General features: G+C 43.4%; 1 protein-coding gene across 1 annotated transcript; it reads left to right on the top strand.

The window, feature by feature from the left end:
• The first annotated feature begins 2,301 nt into the window (after positions 1–2,301).
• On the top strand, positions 2,302–19,793 carry LOC147211510 (dnaJ homolog subfamily C member 5-like). Its single transcript, XM_086127875.1, has 5 exons — positions 2,302–2,605; positions 12,079–12,200; positions 14,193–14,406; positions 17,153–17,324; positions 17,412–19,793. Exons 2-5 carry the CDS (start codon positions 12,088–12,090, stop codon positions 17,510–17,512), a joined length of 600 nt encoding a protein of 199 aa, XP_085984001.1. The 5' UTR covers positions 2,302–2,605; positions 12,079–12,087; the 3' UTR covers positions 17,513–19,793.
• Positions 19,794–20,041: the final 248 nt, after the last annotated feature.

The following is a 20,041-nucleotide window of genomic DNA, read 5'->3' as shown; positions in this document are numbered from 1 at the left end:
GTTATCCCAACAGCGATTTACGCCTGTGAGACATGGATGAAGACAGCCAACATAACCAACAAGTTAGATGTCTTTCATCGGCGTTGCCTGAGATCCATCCTGAGGATCTCATGGAGAGACCACATCACCAACGAGGAGGTGATGAAGAGGGCAGGAGTGGCTGAACTGTCAGACATTGTCTCTGAAAGGAGAAGGAAAATGATCGGCCACGTACTCCGGCTGCCAAGAGAGAGACCGGCAAGTGTGGCCATGGACTGGATGCCAGAGGGTGGAAAGAGGAAGAGAGGTAGGCCAAAGAAGACGTGGAGACAGACTGCCAAAGAAGACCTCAGTGAGATGGGTGTCAGCTGGCATGGAGCAAGAAAGGTCGCCAGTGACCGGAACAAATGGAGGAGGCTCGTCGCCCAATGTTCCAAATAGGAGCGGGCGGAACTAACTAACTAACTAACTAACGTTTTGTCTATGTGTAAAATACAGAAATAGCACCCATTAATGAGACTGCGCCCAACCATACGGTGCGCCGAATGGTCGTGAAAATACGGTATTTATTTATTACATACACATGGAGTACAGTACTGTATATGTTGCTCTATGGGACTCGCTGTTGTTTTGCAGCTTCTCGCGGACCGTTTGCGGACTTAAAAACATATATCTATATATATGTATATATAAAATTCCTCGTCTCACCCCCCTCGGGTGGTGTCCGTCCCTCATTCAGCTCGGGTCCTCTACCAGAGGCCAGGAAGCTTGAGGGTTCTGCGCAGTATCCTTGCTGTTCCCAGCACTGCACATTTCTGGACTGAGATGTCCGATGTTGTTCCCGGGATCTGTTGCAACCACTCATCTAGTTTGGGGGTCACTGCCCCGAGTGCTCCGACCACCACAGGCACGACTGTCACCTTTACCTTCCAGGCTCTCTCCAGCTCCTCTCTGAGCCCTTGGTATTTCTCGAGTTTCTCGTGTTCCTTCTTTCTGATGTTTCCATCACTTGGGACCGCTACATCCACTACAATGGCTTTCCTCTGCCCTTTATCTATGATCACGATATCTGGTTGGTTCGCCATTACCATCTTGTCAGTCTGGATCTGGAAGTCCCACAGGATCTTCGCTCTGTCATTTTCCACCACCTTCGGAGGTGTTTCCCATTTTGACCTTGGGGTTTCCAGTCCATACTCCGCACAGATGTTTCGGTAGACTATGCCAGCCACCTGGTTATGGCGTTCCATGTAGGCTTTCCCTGCCAGCATCTTACACCCTGCAGTTATGTGTTGGATCATCTCAGGTGCCTCTTTGCACAACCTACACCTTGGGTCTTGTCTGGTGTAGTATATATATATATATATATATATATATATATATATATATATATATATGGCTCTGGTGCTCAGGGCCTGCTCCTGAGCAGCCAGGATGTGCTGTCCTTCAGGCCAGCCCTCTCTAGCCACTGATAGGACTTCTTGAGATCGGCCACTTCAGTTATGGTCCGGTGGTACATCCCGTGTAGGGGCTTGTCCTCCCATGATGGTCCCTCTTCCAGTGCCTCATCTTCTGTTCCCCATTGTCTGAGGCATTCTCTGAGTACGTCATCCGTTGGAGCCTTCTCCTTGATGTATTCATGGAGCTTGGATGTTTCATCCTGGACAGTGGCTCTCACACTCACTAGTCCCCGGCCTCCTTCCTTTCGGCTTGTGTACAGTCTCAGGGTGCTGGATTTGGGATGGAGCCCTCCATGCATGGTTAGGAGCTTTCGGGTCTTAACGTCCGTGGTCTGAATCTCTTCCTTTGGCCACCTTATTATTCCTGCAGGGTATCTGATCACTGGCAGGGCATAGCTGTTTATTGCGCGGGTCTTATTCTTGCCATTGAGCTGGCTTCTTAAGACTTGCCTCACTCGCTGGAGGTATTTGGCCGTAGCCGCTTTCCTTGTTGCCAGTTCGAGGTTGCCATTGGCTTGTGGTATACAGAGGTACTTGTAGCTGTCCTCAATGTCTGCTATTGTTCCTTCAGGGAGTGAGACCCCTTCAGTGCAGATTACCTTTCCTCTCTTAGTCACCATCCGACTACATTTCTTAAGCCCGATGGTCTTGAGATGGTCTATATATATATATATATAATTATTATTATAATATAATTGGACGCTACTTCGCGGATTTTCGTTTATCGCGGGTGGTTTTGGTCCCCATTAACCGCGATAAACGAGGGATTACTGTACGGTACTGTATTGTATTTACTTTTATTTTTAAATCTATCCCACGGATTCCTGAGTGTGTGTATTGCTTTTATTGTGAAATGTATGCCATGATTTCCTGCCTGACCGTGCATGTGTAGCTAATCGTGTGCCAGGGTCTCTGGGCGTGGGTGCAACCAGACTATTGTAGGGAAAGAAGAACAGGTCGGTTTCGAATCGCACCAACTGGGTGGGAGTAATTGAAAGCTACTCGCGGCCACGACGCCGCTGTGAACTTTAGCCGCTCGCTGCTCGGATTTGGGGAAATCCTCCAGCGTCTGTTGGGATGAGGAGAGACGTTTGAACATTCTCTCGGATTCGGACGGTGGAAATAAGGAGGAAGGAACACGGCGTTGTACGGTTGCGCGTGATAAATCGGTGAGTGAGCAGTTCAACTCTGCGTTAGCATTCAGGCTAACCCTTACTACGTTTGCCCTTTTGGGATTAGTGAGCTAACTAATGCTAGTGTGGCTAACCCGAACGCGGATAAAGTCGCTGGAGATTATCCGATGTAAAGAGCACACTGTCTTTCCTCTTGTCTTTCGCCCCTCACCAAGCGCCTGTGTTAAGAGACATTTAGATGTGCTTCAGAATCAGTGACGTACTTCTCAACTCGGCACATGAACTCGATTTTGTTTGATGGAGAAACTACGATTCAGGATCAATGAGATTGTCTGCTGTGACGATTCTATTTGAACTGTGTTATCTGAATGTGTGTGTGCACAATGCTAGCATTTAATGATAAGCCTTCCAAGTGGATCACACATACCTGCTTCTATTCCGAGTTGCACTCTTAATCTATCTGAAAGTCTGAAGACCAAGAAGTGCTGCAAGTGATGTCACCAATCAGCTGATGTCAACGTTTATGTTTACGAAGTGTGATAATCTATTTATGGTTCATTACCGCATCTAGCATTAAATGGAGTCAGCAAATGCTTTGTTGTTTTGTTGCGTACAATAGTTTCACGAACGGTAGACAAGTTGTCCACCTTATATTTGTTCACACTTCGACACAGTTATTCATCTCCACCTTATTACTACGCTTCATGAGCTTTTGCGTGAAATAGGTGCGCGACTTCCGGAATAACAAAACTGGCAGTTTGTTTACATGGACCCTGTGCGAGTTCACGTTCTATGACAGTTAACTTTGACTTCAACAATGTTGGAACGCAGGTTGTTTCATTTTAGAAGAGCAAACGTTTCAATCCCACTTCCTGCTAAAACAACAGGGTAGGCGCATGACACAAAAAGAAGGCCAGAGACAAGGTACAGTCACATGGTTAACTACTTTCCAAACTGTTGGTTCTAACCTTAGGCCAGGGGTCGGCAACCCAAAATGTTGAAAGAGCCATACAGGACAAAAAAACAAAACAAAAATCAAATATGCCTGGAGCCGCAAAAACAAATAAAAGCCTTCTATAAAACTTAAAATGAAGGAAACACATGCTCTATGTATGTTTGTTGTGTGTTCACAAACGCCCCCATAGAATTTATTTTGTGATTTCCTCGCTTGATTTTGTTTTTGTTTTGGTGGATTGTTTTTGCTTTTCTTAGTGTCAGTGAAATGATCATTAATTTCCGTTTTTCAGAAGCTGTCTTTGAACGCCTCTCGAGTCGAACGAGAAGAGAGAAGGCATGGAGTCGGGACACAGACGTGTCTGTGTTTGTCGAGACTGTTAATAACATAAATAAAGTGTATATTTTAAAAATACATACACCATAGCTCTCCTTTTTCGGAGCTGCAACATGTAACTATATCTATTTGAGCTATATTAGCCGACTATCAAAATATTTTTCCATTTTCAATTTTTTTTATAAAGCTCCAGGGAGCCACTAGATGTCGCTAAAGAGCCGCGTGCGGCTGGAGCTGCATGTTGCCGACCCCCGCCTTAGGCAATGAGCAATCTCAAAAGGCTGTGAGGCATATCCATAGCACAGTCTATACCAACTGTAGCGTTTGATACGGTGGATCACAGTATTCTGTTGGCTCGTTTGCAGCACAGGTTAGCATTAGTGGTAGAGGTAGAGTAGTAGGCTAGAGTGGTTCAGATCCTATTTGGCTGAGAGATCATTTTGTTTTTGCCTTGGTCGAGTCCCGCACTGCTCCACTGTCATATGGTGTTCCACAGGGTCCACTTTTGTCCTGTCTGGAGGAAATGAAGACCTAGATAACACAGAATTTTTTTGAATTTCAATGAAAAGGAAACTGGTGTTTGGTGCCATTGGCCCTTGTACATCCCATCCTGCTCACTTGCAACTCCTGGCTCCTTATCTTAAGACAACAGTCTCAAACTTTGGTCTTAAACTGGACAGTGATTGTAAATTGGACTGGCAAATTGGTGCTGTTGTTAAATCTAGCTTCTTTAATCTTAGACAGCTAGCTGAAGTAAATCCTCTCCTCTCTCAACGGCACTTTGAAACAGTAATTCATGCCTTCTTCACATCTCGGCAGGATTACTGTCATGAACTTCATTTTGGAGTCAACCAATCCCAGCCCAAGCGTCTCCATAGTGTCCAAAATATTGCTGCTTTCCTCTTTTCTGTTTCTTGTAAGAGGGAGCCCTTAAATCCTACTCCAGCATCGCTTCACTAGCTCTCTGTCCATTTTATTTGTTTTCAAATCTTGAAAATGCCCTCGCCCCACATTACCTCTCCAAGGTCCTCCCTCCCTATGCACCTGACCAGTGCCTCAGTTCTGCGGACCAGACATTATTAGAGGTCCTGAGAACTGACCGTTGTCTGACTTTGTCTTCGGAATAACCTATCGCTAGTTTAGTTAGGCAAGCCCACTCAATGCCCATCTTTAAAACTTGTCTTAAAAGTCATTTTTACTGTCATCAGTTCCAACACAGTAATAAATATTAGATCTTTCTAATAATGCCACTTTAAAATTCTACAACTCTTTGAGATAAGATAAAGTCAGCCAAGAAAGCAATTATGTATTGTGTGTATTGTCCTCATATTGTGGTTCAGTCTGCCTCCTGGTGGCAGCTGCGCGGCATAAGAGCGCAGTGAAAGCGTTTCTTCGTCAAATCAAACTTTTCTGATACTCTTATAATAGGCAGTTTGCTGCAGATGACAATGACGATAGGTACAATGGTAGAAAAATGACACGATAGACTACTTTCTTTCATTGCCACGATACATACACATCGCCATCTTGCCCGCTCGAGACAGAACACCTCAAGCGGCCGTTTGTGATTCACACAGTGGCACAGACACTTCCCCCACGCACGCGTTCCAGCGTACGACCGCAGCCGAAATACAGATGATTTTTATTTGATTTGTTTAGTTATTTTTTAGCCTTGTGAAGTGGAAAAAGATCATACATGTATTTGCCTGAAGGTCTCATGAGACGGAAAACCTTCACCTCACCAACTATGGCAGGTTCTAATTCCAGTGTCTCTGCCTGCTTTGACCTCCTCCGCTCTGAAGGAATGACAAGAGAGATTGCAGTATCGGCAATTGTCAATATGTCATTCAGAGGGGGAGTGAAGGAAACTATTTCCAGGTAAAATCGTCAAATTATGACTCTGTTTGGCCTCCTGATGTTGGAGAAAGTGTGTGTGTGTGCAGAAAAGTTAAAATAACATAAAACACGGGCAGTCATACGGTCTTAACAACCATTCGCCCATACACATTTGAAGGAATTTATCTGGATGTCACGACAGTATTCGACACACACAACCAAAAGTCACAGTTTATAAAAATAAAAAATAAAACCATAGTGCAACATAAATATGTTTGTTATACTTTATATGACACACATTCAATTACTGGTAACACAAGCACACATTTGACAAGGATTAAGGTCCTTCCAACTTGATTAATTAAATGTATTGCAAAATACCAATACAGTAAATATTCTCTAGTACGGACTCGTGTTTGCGCTGTCCAATTTGTCCTGATAACAGAAATTCCTCATTTGGGAAATGAGCATGGTACATGTCCTTTATGAACCTGCAAGTATGTTGACAAAATGCACGTGTAACAACACAATCAATAAAATACAAAAATATACTGTCCAAAAACTGTTTATATAACAAAAACTGGTGTATCCAAAAAAAATCACAACAGTAAAATACGTACAGTATTTTAATGTTTATTTTTTTTCTGTCTTGGGAAAAAAATATGCATTTTGGATTGTTTTGTTGGATGCATTCTTTGGTTTATGACAATGTTTGCCTGCGTGTCATACAGTTTTCTTGTTAGTTGCAAGTAACTGTCCCGTTGATCACCGATGTCTGGTAATTCTTGTGCAGACTGAAGGATTTTTGTTGCCATTTGCATTGCTTCCTTGCTGGATGGTGGCTTGTCATCAGGAGTTGAATCGATGCCTTGTTGTTTAAAGTTTCGTAGATTTGCGTCTTTTCCAAGTGTCTGCTGGATCTTTCTAACTTTGTGTCCAGCCTCGCTCAAACGGATGCATTTCACTCGCTCAGCTCCAGTCGTTACAGTTCTTCTACGTTTCGATGCGATGATCTACGCGACGTAAGTGAATAAAGTTCAAATCTTTCGCAATTACAGTAAAACGCACGCCAATAAAAAGTCACTTCCACGTCTTCGTTTCGAATCTGATGAATGAAAACGGCGAAGCGAACACGTTTCTTCGGTCGTGTCGAGTGGGTGCTGCTTTTAAGCTAGTGCCGCGTTCTACAGGACGTAAGTGAATAAAGTTAAAATCATTCACAATTACAGTAAAACGCACGGCAATAAAAACTCACTTGCACGTCGTCGTTTAGAATCTGATGATCGAAAAACGCGAAGTGAAAACTTGTTTCAGCGTTGTCTTTTCCGTCGCATCGGGTGGGCGTTACGTGTATTTAAGCTCCCGCGGCATTACACCTCCATCCGGGTTACGGGTAGTGGAATTTCCGCTTACGCAACTTCCGGTAACGTGTAATATCGTAGTCAAAATGTTAATGCATAGGTTTTTATTCCGGGTGAAGGATATTCCTTTCCGTAGAATTCCGGGGATGGGAATATTTACTGTATCATGGATTTATTTATGGCAGGGGTCTCAAACTCAATTTACCGGATTTTCACGACCATTCGGCGCACCGTGTTGTTGGGCGCAGTCTCAGTAAGGGGTGCTATTTCTGTATTTGACACATACACAAAACGCACTGTATTATTGGGCGCAGCCAGGCATGGTAAAACATACGCCAGCTTCAACATACGGCATGCATGCACACACGCTAAAAACACGTTTTTAAAAAGCCAACGGAAGCAAAACTGAGTTCGGTTGTACTTTATTTAGCCATTTTACAATGTACTCATGTTTTTCTCTTCACCTCCTACACGCTCACCCTTCACTCATTGGCGACAGGTACCTGCTAGGGGCGTGCCTTGAGCGTCCTCTTACACGCCCACCCTTCACCTCATTGGCGGACTTCCGCATGCCTGTCGTCACTCACTCTGCCTTTTCTCTATATAAAGTATAGCTTCAGTAATGCTTTGGAACTCAGCACATACACTAGACGCTCCGCATTATAAGGCGTCCTGTCCATTTTGGAGAAAATTTAAGACTTTTAATGGCGCCTTATAGTCGTGAAAATACGGTACCTGGGGGCCGCTGGAACAAGGGTCTGGGTGAGGCTGGGCCGCATTAGGTTTTCCCCAAAAAATGCATTTATTAAAAACAGAAAAAATATATACTCTACATATATATTATTCAATGGCGGCCCAGTGGTTGGTGCGTCAACCTCACAGTGCAGAGTTCGTGGGTTCGATCCCGGCTCCGGCCTTCCTGTGTGGAGTTTGCATGTTCTCCTGTATGGGCTTTCTCCAGGCACTCCGGTTTCCTCCCACATTCCAAATACATGCATGGCAGGCTGATTGAACACTCCGAATTGTCGTGAGGTGTGAGTGTGAGCGCGGATGGTTGTTTTTCTATGTGTGCCCTGCAACCGGTTCAGGGTGTTCCCCGCCTACTAGTGATGGGACGAGCGACACTGGTGCGTCAGCACAGTGCAGAAAGCTCAAGAGTGAACCCCCTAATCGGTGCGTGTATTGCTTTAAGAAAGAATCACGTGACCAATACAGGAACTGAATCATTTGAATGTGCCGCGCCAAAGTGTGTTTATAAGGAAACAAACTATCATGTCGCGGGGTTGTTGGCTGGAGTTTTGCGAAATTATGGATCGTTCTAAGAAGTTTTCCCCAGTGTGGAATAATTTTGATCTTGGTAAATCTTTTTCTCCTTTGAACATTGTCCATCCATCCATTTTCAAAACCGCTTCATCCTCACTAGGGTCGCAGTGGGTGCTGGAGCCTATCCCGGCTGTCTTCGGGCAGTAGGCGGGGGACACCCCGAACCGGTTGCCAGCCAGTCGCAGGGCACACACAGACGAACAACCATACGTGCCCACACTCACACCTAGGGACAATTTAGTGTGTTCAATCACCCTGCCATGCATGTTTTTGGAACGTGGGAGGAAACCGGAGCACCTGGAGAAAACCCACGCAGGCCCGGGGAGAACATGCAAACTCCACACAGGGAGGCCGAAGCTGGAATTGAACCCGGTACCTCTGCACTGTGAAGTCGACGTGCTAACCGCTGGACTACCGCTGCCCCTTTGAACATTGTTTACTGTTATATACAGTTTTCTACGGTGGCGCATTGCACTCACTTAAAAAAAAAATATATATATACTTTATCAATTTAATACACCTGTAATACATATGATAGTCAGTTAAAGAGCCCTTACAGTTGCTTTATTCATTTTATCTTATAATAGCGAGATCCTCCATAATTGAAGTCCAACGCTGCCTGTCAGAAGTAAATACACCCAGAAACCAATATGGAAAATGGAATCAGAAAACATATCCACATCTGCATCAACTTTCATTTAAAACCCTCTGCTCACCATCGTCATCTGAACCATGTGAAAGAGTATTTTCTGAGGCTGGGGAGCTGGTGTCTAAGAGGAGAAATCGCCTTGGAGCAAATACAATACAATACATCCTGATTTATATAGCGCCTTCACAACAGCTGCAGCTGTAACAAAGCGCTTAACAAAACAGTTAACAAAGTAAAATAAGGAACACAACACATAACATAAAACACGGACAGTCATGCAATCCTAACCACTTTTCCCTCATGCGTTTTGTTGTTTAAAGCAGACACTCCAAAGACTTTTGTTCCTCAATAAAAAATCATAAACGAGTCATTTTGTCTTTTACATGATTTCACATGATTTAACAACAATTTTCTACATAAGTTAAAAATTGTAACTCTGAATTGTAACTCAAATTTGCTGTATTTTACATACCAACTCAGTTTAGCATTTACACAAACAAGGAATTTCCTTACCTGCAATGATTTTATAACTACTGCAGGGGTCACTATTGGGTGATCAACAAAGTGTCAATACAGTGCTGACAAAGTTTGTGAAGTGTGTCAATACTGTACACTCCTTGAGGTATCATCGTCCCTTCACTACCGCCTACTGCCCAAAGACAGCTGGGATAGGCTCCAGCACCCCCGTGACCCTTGTGAGGATAAAGCGGTTCAGAAAATGGATGGATGGATGTATTGATTGTTCAATGCTTTTGCTTCTGCTATACCGGGGGTCGGCAACACGCGGCTCTTGAGCCGCATGCAGATCTTTAGCGGCATTTAGTGGCTCCCTGGAGCTTTGTAAAAAAATGTTCGAAAATGGAAAAAGATGTGGCAGGGAAATTTATTTTTTTGTTTTAAATATGGTTTCTGTAGGAGTAAAAACATGACACAAACATTCTTAACATTTCCCAATGCTGTAAAATTGTATAGAATAAATATGACATTTCAACATTTCTGTCAACGAAGATTTGCGTCATATCCTGCGACACACGTTTCTATTAGCAGGGCGGGATGCAAGGCAGGTGGCTGTTGCAAACAAAAACAAAAAAAAAAACGGCGTTTCATGTACAATTCACAGAGGGTACTGGCAAAGAGAATCTGGAGGGCCGTGAAAAGCATTTTTAAAACAGTACACGTGAGCTACGATAGTCAAAAACGCTGCAAAAGTGCGTCCCATGCCTCCGCCGTCAAGGTAGGTAGGCATGCGTCTGTAAGTGGGTTGTGTATGCGCGGATCGATCGCGGTAGATTGGTCTTCAGTCAAAAAAGGTTGGGCACCCCTGCTCTACAGAATGCACTGCACGGAAAAAACAAACAAACATTTAATCATCAAGGCTCATCGTGTAATTATAGCAAATTTAGTCATTTTGATAGTAGGCTAGTATAGCTCATATAGATATAGATACATGTTGCAGCTCCGAAAAAGGGAGAGCTGTGGTGTTGTTTTTTTAAAACGTACACTTTATTTATGCTTCTCGACAAACACAGACACGCCTGCGTCCGACTCCGTGCCTTCTCTCCTCTTGTTCGACTCGAGACGCGAAAAACAGAAATTAATGATCACTTCAATGACACTAAGAAAAGCGAAAATAATGCACCAAAACAAAAAATCAAGCGAGGAAATCACAAAATAAATTCTATGGGGGCGTTTGTGAACACACAACAAGGAATGAATAACAAACAATTCTGAGACAGTCCAGTCTCCTACATACAAACAGCATGTGTTTCCTTCATTGTAAGTTTTGTAGAAGGCTTTTATTGTTTTTTTGCGGCTCCAGACAGACAGACAGAAGTTTATCCAATCCAATCCAACATATTTGTTTTTTGTTTTTTTTGTACTATGTGGCTCTTTCAACATTTTGGGTTGCCGACCCCTGTGCTATACCCTACACTTTTTTTAATGCTTTGCTTCCAGTTTTCCACAAGAAAAGCTCTGATAAAACATTCCACTGTTCTCAAATAACTTCATTTTTATTTTTCTACACCAAATAGGGTTAGGGTTACGTAATTTCCGCTGGTACCAGATCGCCTCAGGGTCCTGCGCCTGCACGGCACAGTTAGGTCAGAAACCATGGAACCAAGTGTTTGTGGTGGCCGTTTGATATTAAACTAAATAATTTTAAAAAATGTAATAAAGTTTGAAAAGCTCGGCTAGTGGCTAGCATGGAGCTAACGCTAACACAGACACACACACATAAAACTTCTCTTGTGTGTATGCCATAGTGCTAGCTCCGTGTCAGTGTCTTTGCACTCATTTTTTCCCGTTCTTGTGCTTGTGTAACGTCAGGTCTGGTGCTTCAGCCACACTGGCATGTTGTTTATCTGTTTAAATGTGTATTCAGCAGCAGCGGCGGGTTGTGGACATCCGTGGTTTACAGATGTATTCAAGCTGGTGCGGGGCACCGAGGGCACGGTCACGTTGCCGCTTATAGTCCGGGTGCTCCAAAGCTATCGGGCTTCGAATGAGACAGACCTAACTACAGTATTTAGCACGATGGTAGTGCTACCACATACAGCATCCATATCAAATCGCGTGGGTCGCACTAACATGAAACTTTCATATCAAGGCAGGGGCCTCAAACTAGCGTCCAATGGGCCCCATTTGGCCCGCGGGGTGTGAGTTTGAGACCTCTGCTTTACAGCTCAGCTCACAGCACTGCAGTACTCGACGTGGGTATTGGACATGATGTCATGAATTCTCTTCTTCTTCTGTCATTTCAAGTCATGTACATCATTACGTGAGTGCCACCCAGTGTTCAGACCCAGTCACCACAGTTGAATTAAACAGTGGCCAAAGATCAAGATGACAAACTTGGGTTGCTTAAACTTTAGTTTTGAGGTAGTTGTTCCGAAATGTTACTTGAGGCACGTATGTATTCAGTTTAATTCTTTGCTCTTCACTGAATTCCTTGAAATGAAGTTGTACAACCACATATTTTGATCGGGAAAGAAAAAGGTACTGAGGGGTGTGAACTTGAAGTCTCAATGAACTTACTTTTGGTCGCTAGGTGAATGCAATGGAGCAGCAGCAGCAGCGACAGAGAGCTCTATCCACGTCAGGAGAATCGCTGTACGCTGTGCTTGGAGTGGACAAGAATGCTACCACAGAGGAAATCAAGAAATGTTACAGGTGATCTGTCTGCGTCCAATACTGGAGAGAACTGTTGAGTCTTTGTCATCATTGACATAACCCAGCGACGGGGAATTGTCTGTACAGTATTCCCACACTTATGTCACTGTTCATTGTTTGCGCCCCAGCTGCACTTTTTAAAAAAAACTTTTTCAATGGCAGTCAGTTTAAAAAAGAGAACCTATTGATTACCATCCAATTTACAGCATTCTGACAGATCTTTAAAGCCTCGCACAATAGTGTGTTGGATGACTATGTAACACGGGAACTACCAAATGAAAGATAACTGTCTTCTTTCATCACAAAAAAAGTTTGTTTCTACCTGATTTGATTTTTTTTTTCCCCCACCAAATCACCTATTTTTGACCACACAAATGCGGATAACAAGCTTTTGTGAAAAAAATGTTGTCCCCAACAGTGACTTTCATACATATGCTTTAGTGCCGGGGTGTCACACCCATTTTCGTCGCGGGCCACATTTTAGTGACCGTTTCCCTTGGAGGGCCATTTTGACTGAAATCAAATAAAGAAGTCAAGAATAACAGTATATTCAACAATTGTTTAAGTTACTATAATGAGGTGTTTGACAACAACAAAATGCTGACAATGTCTCTCTTATTTATTATATGTGAGAATTAGAAATTTTGCTGCATATTTTAGTAAGCATAATGGAAGTTGCCATGTTTGATTTGCTTTCGCGGGCCACATAAAATGATGTGGCGGGCCAGATCTGGCCCCCAGGCCTTGACTTTGACACATGTGCTTTAGTGTCCCTTCTTCTATCTAATACACAAACGACAACAATGAAAATGTGCTTTTGATGGCAACATAATATTTTACAAATCAACACGAGTGTAACTTTTACATTGACAAACTTTACCAACTCTTTGCACGCGATTTATAGTAGTGCGCATTCCTGTGTGCTTGTGTGTATGTGTGCATGTATGTATGTTACATCATCACTCTACATCTAACTTTTCTCTTCTCTCTCGCACTCTTTGCAGTAGATTTAACGTGCCAGCCTTTTGATCAATCGCAAGTTGCTTTTAACGGTCAGAGATTTCATCCAAAAGAGGCCCAGTGCAGCCGTCTGCCAGCCATAGATATTTATTTTCTGATGCGTACGTGACGCTCGTCGACCCATCCCTGCAAAAACACATAGTTGAACACATTTTGTGAAAACGGCACTCAAAGAGAGAGTGAAAATAGATTTTTACACAATAAGGTGGAAACTCAGGTCACCTAGAAAAGAGAACAAAAATTTCGGGCAAATATTTCTTAAGTTCATGAGCTATATTGCAGTTCGCTAATAGTACAGGATTCTAGATTGAGACCACTTTGGGTGCAGAGGCACCCTGATTTCTGAACAGCACTCCACATGTTTTCATTCACAGTTTTGATGCCTTCAGTGAGAATGTACAACGTAAATAGAGGTGGAAAAATAGGCTTTGAAGAAGCTATGTCCACGCTTTTAGCCTGTACTGTGTGTGTGTGTGCGTGTGCGCGCGCGCACGTGCGCGCATGTGCGTGTGTGCTTGCACTTGCACGATCGGGTCGTTCGTGGGAAGTTGGTCACTTCAAAAGTCGATCTTTGGCCTGAAAAGTGCGTGCGTGTGTGCGTGCGTGCGCGCTCGCGAGAAAGGGTGTGATGCGGCTCTTTGCAGTAACACAGTAAAAAAAATGGGCTCTTCATCTCTGACTGGTTGGCCACCCCTGCTTTAAACCATAACTGGGAGACATAGAGTATTGTAGACCCGAAGTCAAATAGTTTCTTTGTTATAGACAGCCCCATAGCTTCATCCAGAACCTGGAGTGTTGCTGTCTGAAACCCTGGATGCTCACCTGTCAATCACAGAATAGTCGTGATTTGGGTGTGAAGAGGAATGATTCTGTAGCAATTGCAAGAAAGTTTGCAATGTGAAGCATTCTACTGTCAAAGAAAGCAAAGAATTGTGCTGGCTTTTACTTGATTGATTTCATTTCTGTTTGCAGGAAACTGGCATTAAAGTTTCACCCAGATAAGAATCCTGACAATCCAGAGGCGGCCGAGAAATTCAAAGAGATAAACAACGCTCATTCCATCTTGAGCGACAGCACCAAGAAGAACATCTATGACAAGTATGGCTCCCTGGGCCTCTATGTGGCCGAGCAATTTGGAGAGGAGAACGTCAACACCTACTTTGTTCTGTCCAGCTGGTGGGCCAAGGTAAAACGTTTTGTTTTCATCATTGCTGGGTGTGACTTTTTCTGCCTATTATAATAATGTCCCTGGATCTGGGGCTCCATGCAAGATCTCACCCCGTGGCGTCAAAATGATCACAAGAACGATGAGCAAAAATCACAGATCCACACGGGGGGACCTAGTGAATGACCTACAGAGAGCTGGGACCACAGTAACAAAGGCTGCAATCAGTAACACAATGCGCCGCCAGGGACTCGAATCCTGCACTGCCAGACGTGTCCCCTGCTGAAGCCAGTACACGTCCAGGCCCGTCTGCGGTTCGCTAGAGAGCATTTGGATGCTCCAGAAGAGGACTGGGAGAATGTGTTATGGTCAGATGAAACCAAAATAGAACTTTTTGGTAGAAACACAGGTTCTCGTGTTTGGAGGAGAAAGAATACTGAATTGCATCCGAAGAACACCGTACCCACTGTGAAGCATGGGGGTGGAAACATCATGCTTTGGGGCTGTTTTTCTGCAAAGGGACCAGGATGACTGATCTGTGTAAAGGAAAGAATGAATGCGGCCATGTATCGAGAGATTTTGAGTGAAAATCTCCTTCCATCAGCAAGGGCATTAAAGATAAGACGTGGCTGGGTCTTTCAGCGTGACAATGATCCCAAACACACAGCCAGGGCAACAAAGGAGTGGCTTCGTCAGATGCATTTCAAGGTCCTGGAGTGGCCTAGCCAGTCTCCAGATCTCAACATCATAGAAAATCTGTGGAGGGAGTTGAAAGTCTGTGTTGCCCAACGACAGGCCCAAAACATCACTGCTCTAGAGGAGATCTGCATGGAGGAATGGGCCAAAATACCAGCAACAGTGTGTGAAAAGCTTGTGAAGAGTTACAGACAACGTTTGGCCTCCGTTATTGCCAACAAAGGGTACATATCAAAGTATTGAGATGAACTTTTGGTATTGACCAAATACTTATTTTCCACCATGATTTGCAAATAAATTCTTTAAAAATCAAACAATGTAATTTTCTGAGTTTTTTCCCCACATGTCTCTCATGGTTGAGGTTTACCCATGTTGACAATTACAGGCCTCTCTAATATTTTCAAGTAGGAGAACTTGCACAATTGGTGGTTGACTAAATACTTATTTGCCCCACTGTATGTACCTTATGTGATCTAGCGGAAAATGGTTTTGCCTCATTCCATTTGGCTGGCATACATACAGTAAATTAACCCAAAACGTTTTTATTAAAAATAATGATTTTTTTTGGGGGGGGGGGGGGGGATAAAAATAATTGACATTGTATAATTTCCCGCAGCCCACGCCCGATGATCTCTCCCGGCACACTAATGTGCCACGGCAGACTGGTTAAAAATCACTGCTTTCGATATGCAACGTTGGCATTCTCCTGATGTGTCTCCGGGTCTCTTCTGAATGTAGATTTAAACTTGGCCACAAATGCAGGGCCATCATTTGAGCTCTCGTCACCTTAAGTGAGATGGCAGAATGGAGGCAGAGCCACCAAGCATGAGATATACCTTTCTCCTCCCAAAACTTCAGTCACATACCTGCAACAGGAAATCAACTCCACATGAGTCAAAACTAAATGACACCCTTTTTATCCTTATTAACATTGAAGAACATGAAAAAATAAAGGAAGACACATTGACAACTTACCGTACAACCAGGAATTGCTAACATTGTTTTTAGTCTGTCACAAAAGATTTAAAGTGCATCAATTTGCCTGAAATTCAAACGATGTCAATTACCTATTTAAACTTAAATCTTTTTTTTTTTTTGGTATCATGAAAACTAAACTAAAATGAATTAATTAGTGCGTGGGAAAAATAGTCGGCCAACTCTGTTGTGTCGAAACAAAAATGTTTGCCTTAAAACTTAATGAATTAATTTTTGCGGAACCCGAAACCAATGCTCTGTGTATCCGCATGAACGTTTGTTGTGGCGGACGCTTCTGGCAACAAATTGAACATGTAAAAATGAAACCTATTGGTGTTCCTCTTTAAAAAGTCAAAATGAAAGTTTTATTTCATGACTGCAACGTGGAGCTGGGGCCACTTTGCGACTAAGGTTGTAGGAACACGGGAACATGCGCGACGCTGGCCAAGGTAGGATTCCCCGAATAATTGATGGAATAATCAAAAAGATAATAATTCCAAAAAGATGAATTTGTGACAGCCCTAAAATAAATAAATACAAATTGGTCAGCATCATTAACTCAGGAGCACAATATGTAAAACACATTAATCTACAAAACAAAAACAAAGATTTTTTTTTTTTGCGACAGTTGTAAAAAACAGTCCCGGGTCTTGATAAGGATAGGTAATATCCAACCTGTCCAACTTTTACACGCATCTCTTTATGTCCTTTCCATCAAAAACAGACTTGAATTCACCTGGACCAAATGTTGACCGACCAATGCAAATTTTATCACTGCTCTCCAATCTTAATCCTTTGCCTGCCGCTCCTATCCTGTCAGCGTGGCTGCGTAAACAAATGCACGCGGGGGTCAGTCACGTGATGTCGAGAGCTCCCTGTGCACACGCCGACAGTGATGAGTGTCAATGACATCTACTGTGTTACTTTGTTGTTGTAGTTGTAGTGCAAGTACACTTACCGAGTACAGCTGGGGGGGGGGGGGGGGGGAGCATGCTCTCTGTGATCACACGATTATCGAGCCCTGAAGTTTCGCACTGCACCCCGCTGCTCTAGAAAGGCATCCATTTGATAGATGTTCATTGGTCCTCCCCCACAGGCATTGTTTGTCTTCTGCTGCTTGTCCACCGGTTGTTACTTCTGCTGCTGCCTGTGCTGCTGCTGCAACTGCTGCTGTGGAAAATGCAAACCTCGGCCACCCATGGACCAGGAGCCCGATTTCTATGTGTCCCCCGAGGATCTGGAGGCACAGATGACGGCCGACGAGAGAGGTGAGCAATGCCTACGACGCTTTGATGAAGAGAGGATTCGCTCTGCATCGAAACACCGTGTCTCTCTGCATGCATTGTCTCTTGCAGATGGAAGCAACGAGCCCATTGTGATGCAGCCGTCCTCTGCCACAGAAACCACGCAGCTCACCGCTGAGACCCACCAAAGCTACCGGACTGACGCATATTAGAAAGACAGACACACACACACACACACACACACACACACACACACACACACACACACACACACACACTTCTACCTCCCCGGTTTTTCCCTTCAGTTGTTCCATTTTGAATTAGAAATCAAAAAAGGAACTTTTTATTATTATTATTATTATTTTTTTTAATCAAAGAGCCACATGAAAACTTGGCACCGGACTGACTTTGATTTTAATACTGTCTACAATCGGTTGGGTTGATGCAGCCCAAAGGGTCGGTAATGAGCATCAATGAAGATACATTAGCAGACCATGGCCGTGATCCATTACAGCAGGGGTGGCCAACCCGCGGCTCGTGAGCCGCATGCAGCTCTTTGGCTGGTTCCATGCAGCTCCCGGGCTTTCACACCACAAGCGTCAAACGCCTCGGCGATGGTGCTGCCATTCAAACAACGATGCTTAATACACAGAACGTACTACGTCAGCCTATCATCAATCCCGTTACTTGATTGACATGGAGGGCAACCAATCAGAGGACTGAATCACCGCTCATGCGCAGACAACAGCGCTAAGTGCCAAGTCCTAAGCTAGTCACCGATATAATAATACTTCATATAATACTTCACTGACTTAACTATCATTGTTCAGTTATGGTGCAAAGCATGACATTTGGTCCCTAAGTGTGTTTGTGAGTGCGAATAGCTGTTTGTCTATGTGGGCCTTGCGATTGGCTGGCAACCAATTCAGCGTGTACCCCATCTACTGCCCAAAGACAGCTGGGATAGGCTGCAGCACGCCCCCGACCCTTGTGAGGATAAGCGGACTAGAAAATGGATGGATGGACTACCTTCGTATAAATACAATCAGTTAATACACATAAAATACATCTTGGCAAGCATGTGTGATACGCAGTCTACTTTTTGCAGCCAAGTTCCTAGATGATGCAAACGTTTGATTCTGGCTTAATGTGAACAGTGTCACCTTTCAAGAAAAGGCAAACTTTTCAAGTGTTTGCTTTTAGTTTTATTCTCACATCGAAAAGAAAATTGTGTAACGGTTGTTACGCGGATACTGACAATGACTTGCTGGCTGGGTAGAACTGAACTGTGGTGGAACTGGTTGTCGTCGTTTTTTGTTGGTGGCTGTAGAAGTTCCACATCATTGACACAAATCCAGCGGGCGTCACCTTTGCCTGGGAAGCCATTAGAGCGTCCCATGTCTCGCAGAAGCTTCACCTGCACTTCTTCAGCATCAGAATCTCAAACAAAATTCAAACCGCAGATGTCAGGTTACATTAAAGTGTATTAGAATACATTCTATGCCGATGGAAATTTGATGGTAGAGCGTGAGGGTAAAGCACATCTGGAGCTACCTGAATTTTTCAGGATCCTAACATGCTTACGTATATTTACTGATGTGTGTTACCAAATGTCCGGGTCATGTAAGCTGACCGATTACATTTTTAAATCAAATTCAGTCCAGTCGCCTGATTTTCTTTTTTCTTTTTTTCTCTGAAACCTGAAATTGCAATGACAAAAAAACTTTTGGTTTTGTGGTGGATTAAAACACAAAACATTGTCATTTTTGGAAAATGACTTTGCAAAAAAAAAACAAATTAAAATAACGAAAAACAAAATTTATAATCAGCATGACAAGCATGTTGCTAAATGCTGTCAAGAATCCAGTGTCATCACTAATCACTTACTTTACCTTTTTAAACATCCCTTTGTGTGTAGGTTTTTTTTCCTGTTGAGAGCTTTGTGAGAAATTGTCTGCCGCTTGTTTCAAAGGAGGCAGAGGGCAAAGATTAATAGATTGAAGGTGTCGATTTGAGGCAATGGAGTCAACACGATTGTTGATGCAAACTACTGAAACCTTGTCATTTCTCTGCACTTTCTCACACACACACACACACACACACACAGACAGGTCCTCTCTTTCAGTCAGCATCATGCTGCGTGGTCACTCGACGTCCTGCAAGGGAAGACAGAATGTTGTGGAAATAACAATTGACAATCATCTGGGTCCTCCACTCTCCATCATCTCCTGCCTTCAAGGTTCCTTCAAACTGAGAAGAATGAAAGACAAATCAAAATGTTTAGACCTTATGTTCTGTTTTAAATGTGATGATAGTGAGCAGATGATAATATTGTTCTATTTATTTCAAGTTTCTTAACTTTTTAACATGTTTGTGTCGACTGTGTGGTCATAGAAATTTGCATAAGGTGGGTTTCATGTCAGACCCACATGTTAGTGTGTAACATGGAACTCTCATAATGATTCATCAGAAGAATAAAACATTTGACTTCTATTTTGCCGTGTCGTCTGGAGCTACTGTTTTCCCCCTAACAATAGAAGGTATCATGAATGTCTGCCGTGAGGAACTTCACTCAGCTATACTTCGTAAAAGCCTTCATCAGCAGTGACTTGATTGACGATAAGTCCTTCCCTGGTGCCTGGTCTTTGAGAATCTCCTACCACAATATCTTTATCTACATAAATCATAGTGTAGCATTTTCAAACCATGGTTACAGTCACACCAAGCTCCCCATTTTAAAT

Source organism: Hippocampus guttulatus, chromosome 1 (genome assembly GCF_054856545.1).
Source record: "Hippocampus guttulatus isolate MCC_2025c chromosome 1, RoL_Hgut_1.0, whole genome shotgun sequence".
NCBI classification, from domain to species: Eukaryota; Metazoa; Chordata; class Actinopteri; order Syngnathiformes; family Syngnathidae; genus Hippocampus; species Hippocampus guttulatus.
Note: the sequence above shows the minus strand (reverse complement) of the source record. Positions and strands in the feature narration are given on the sequence as shown.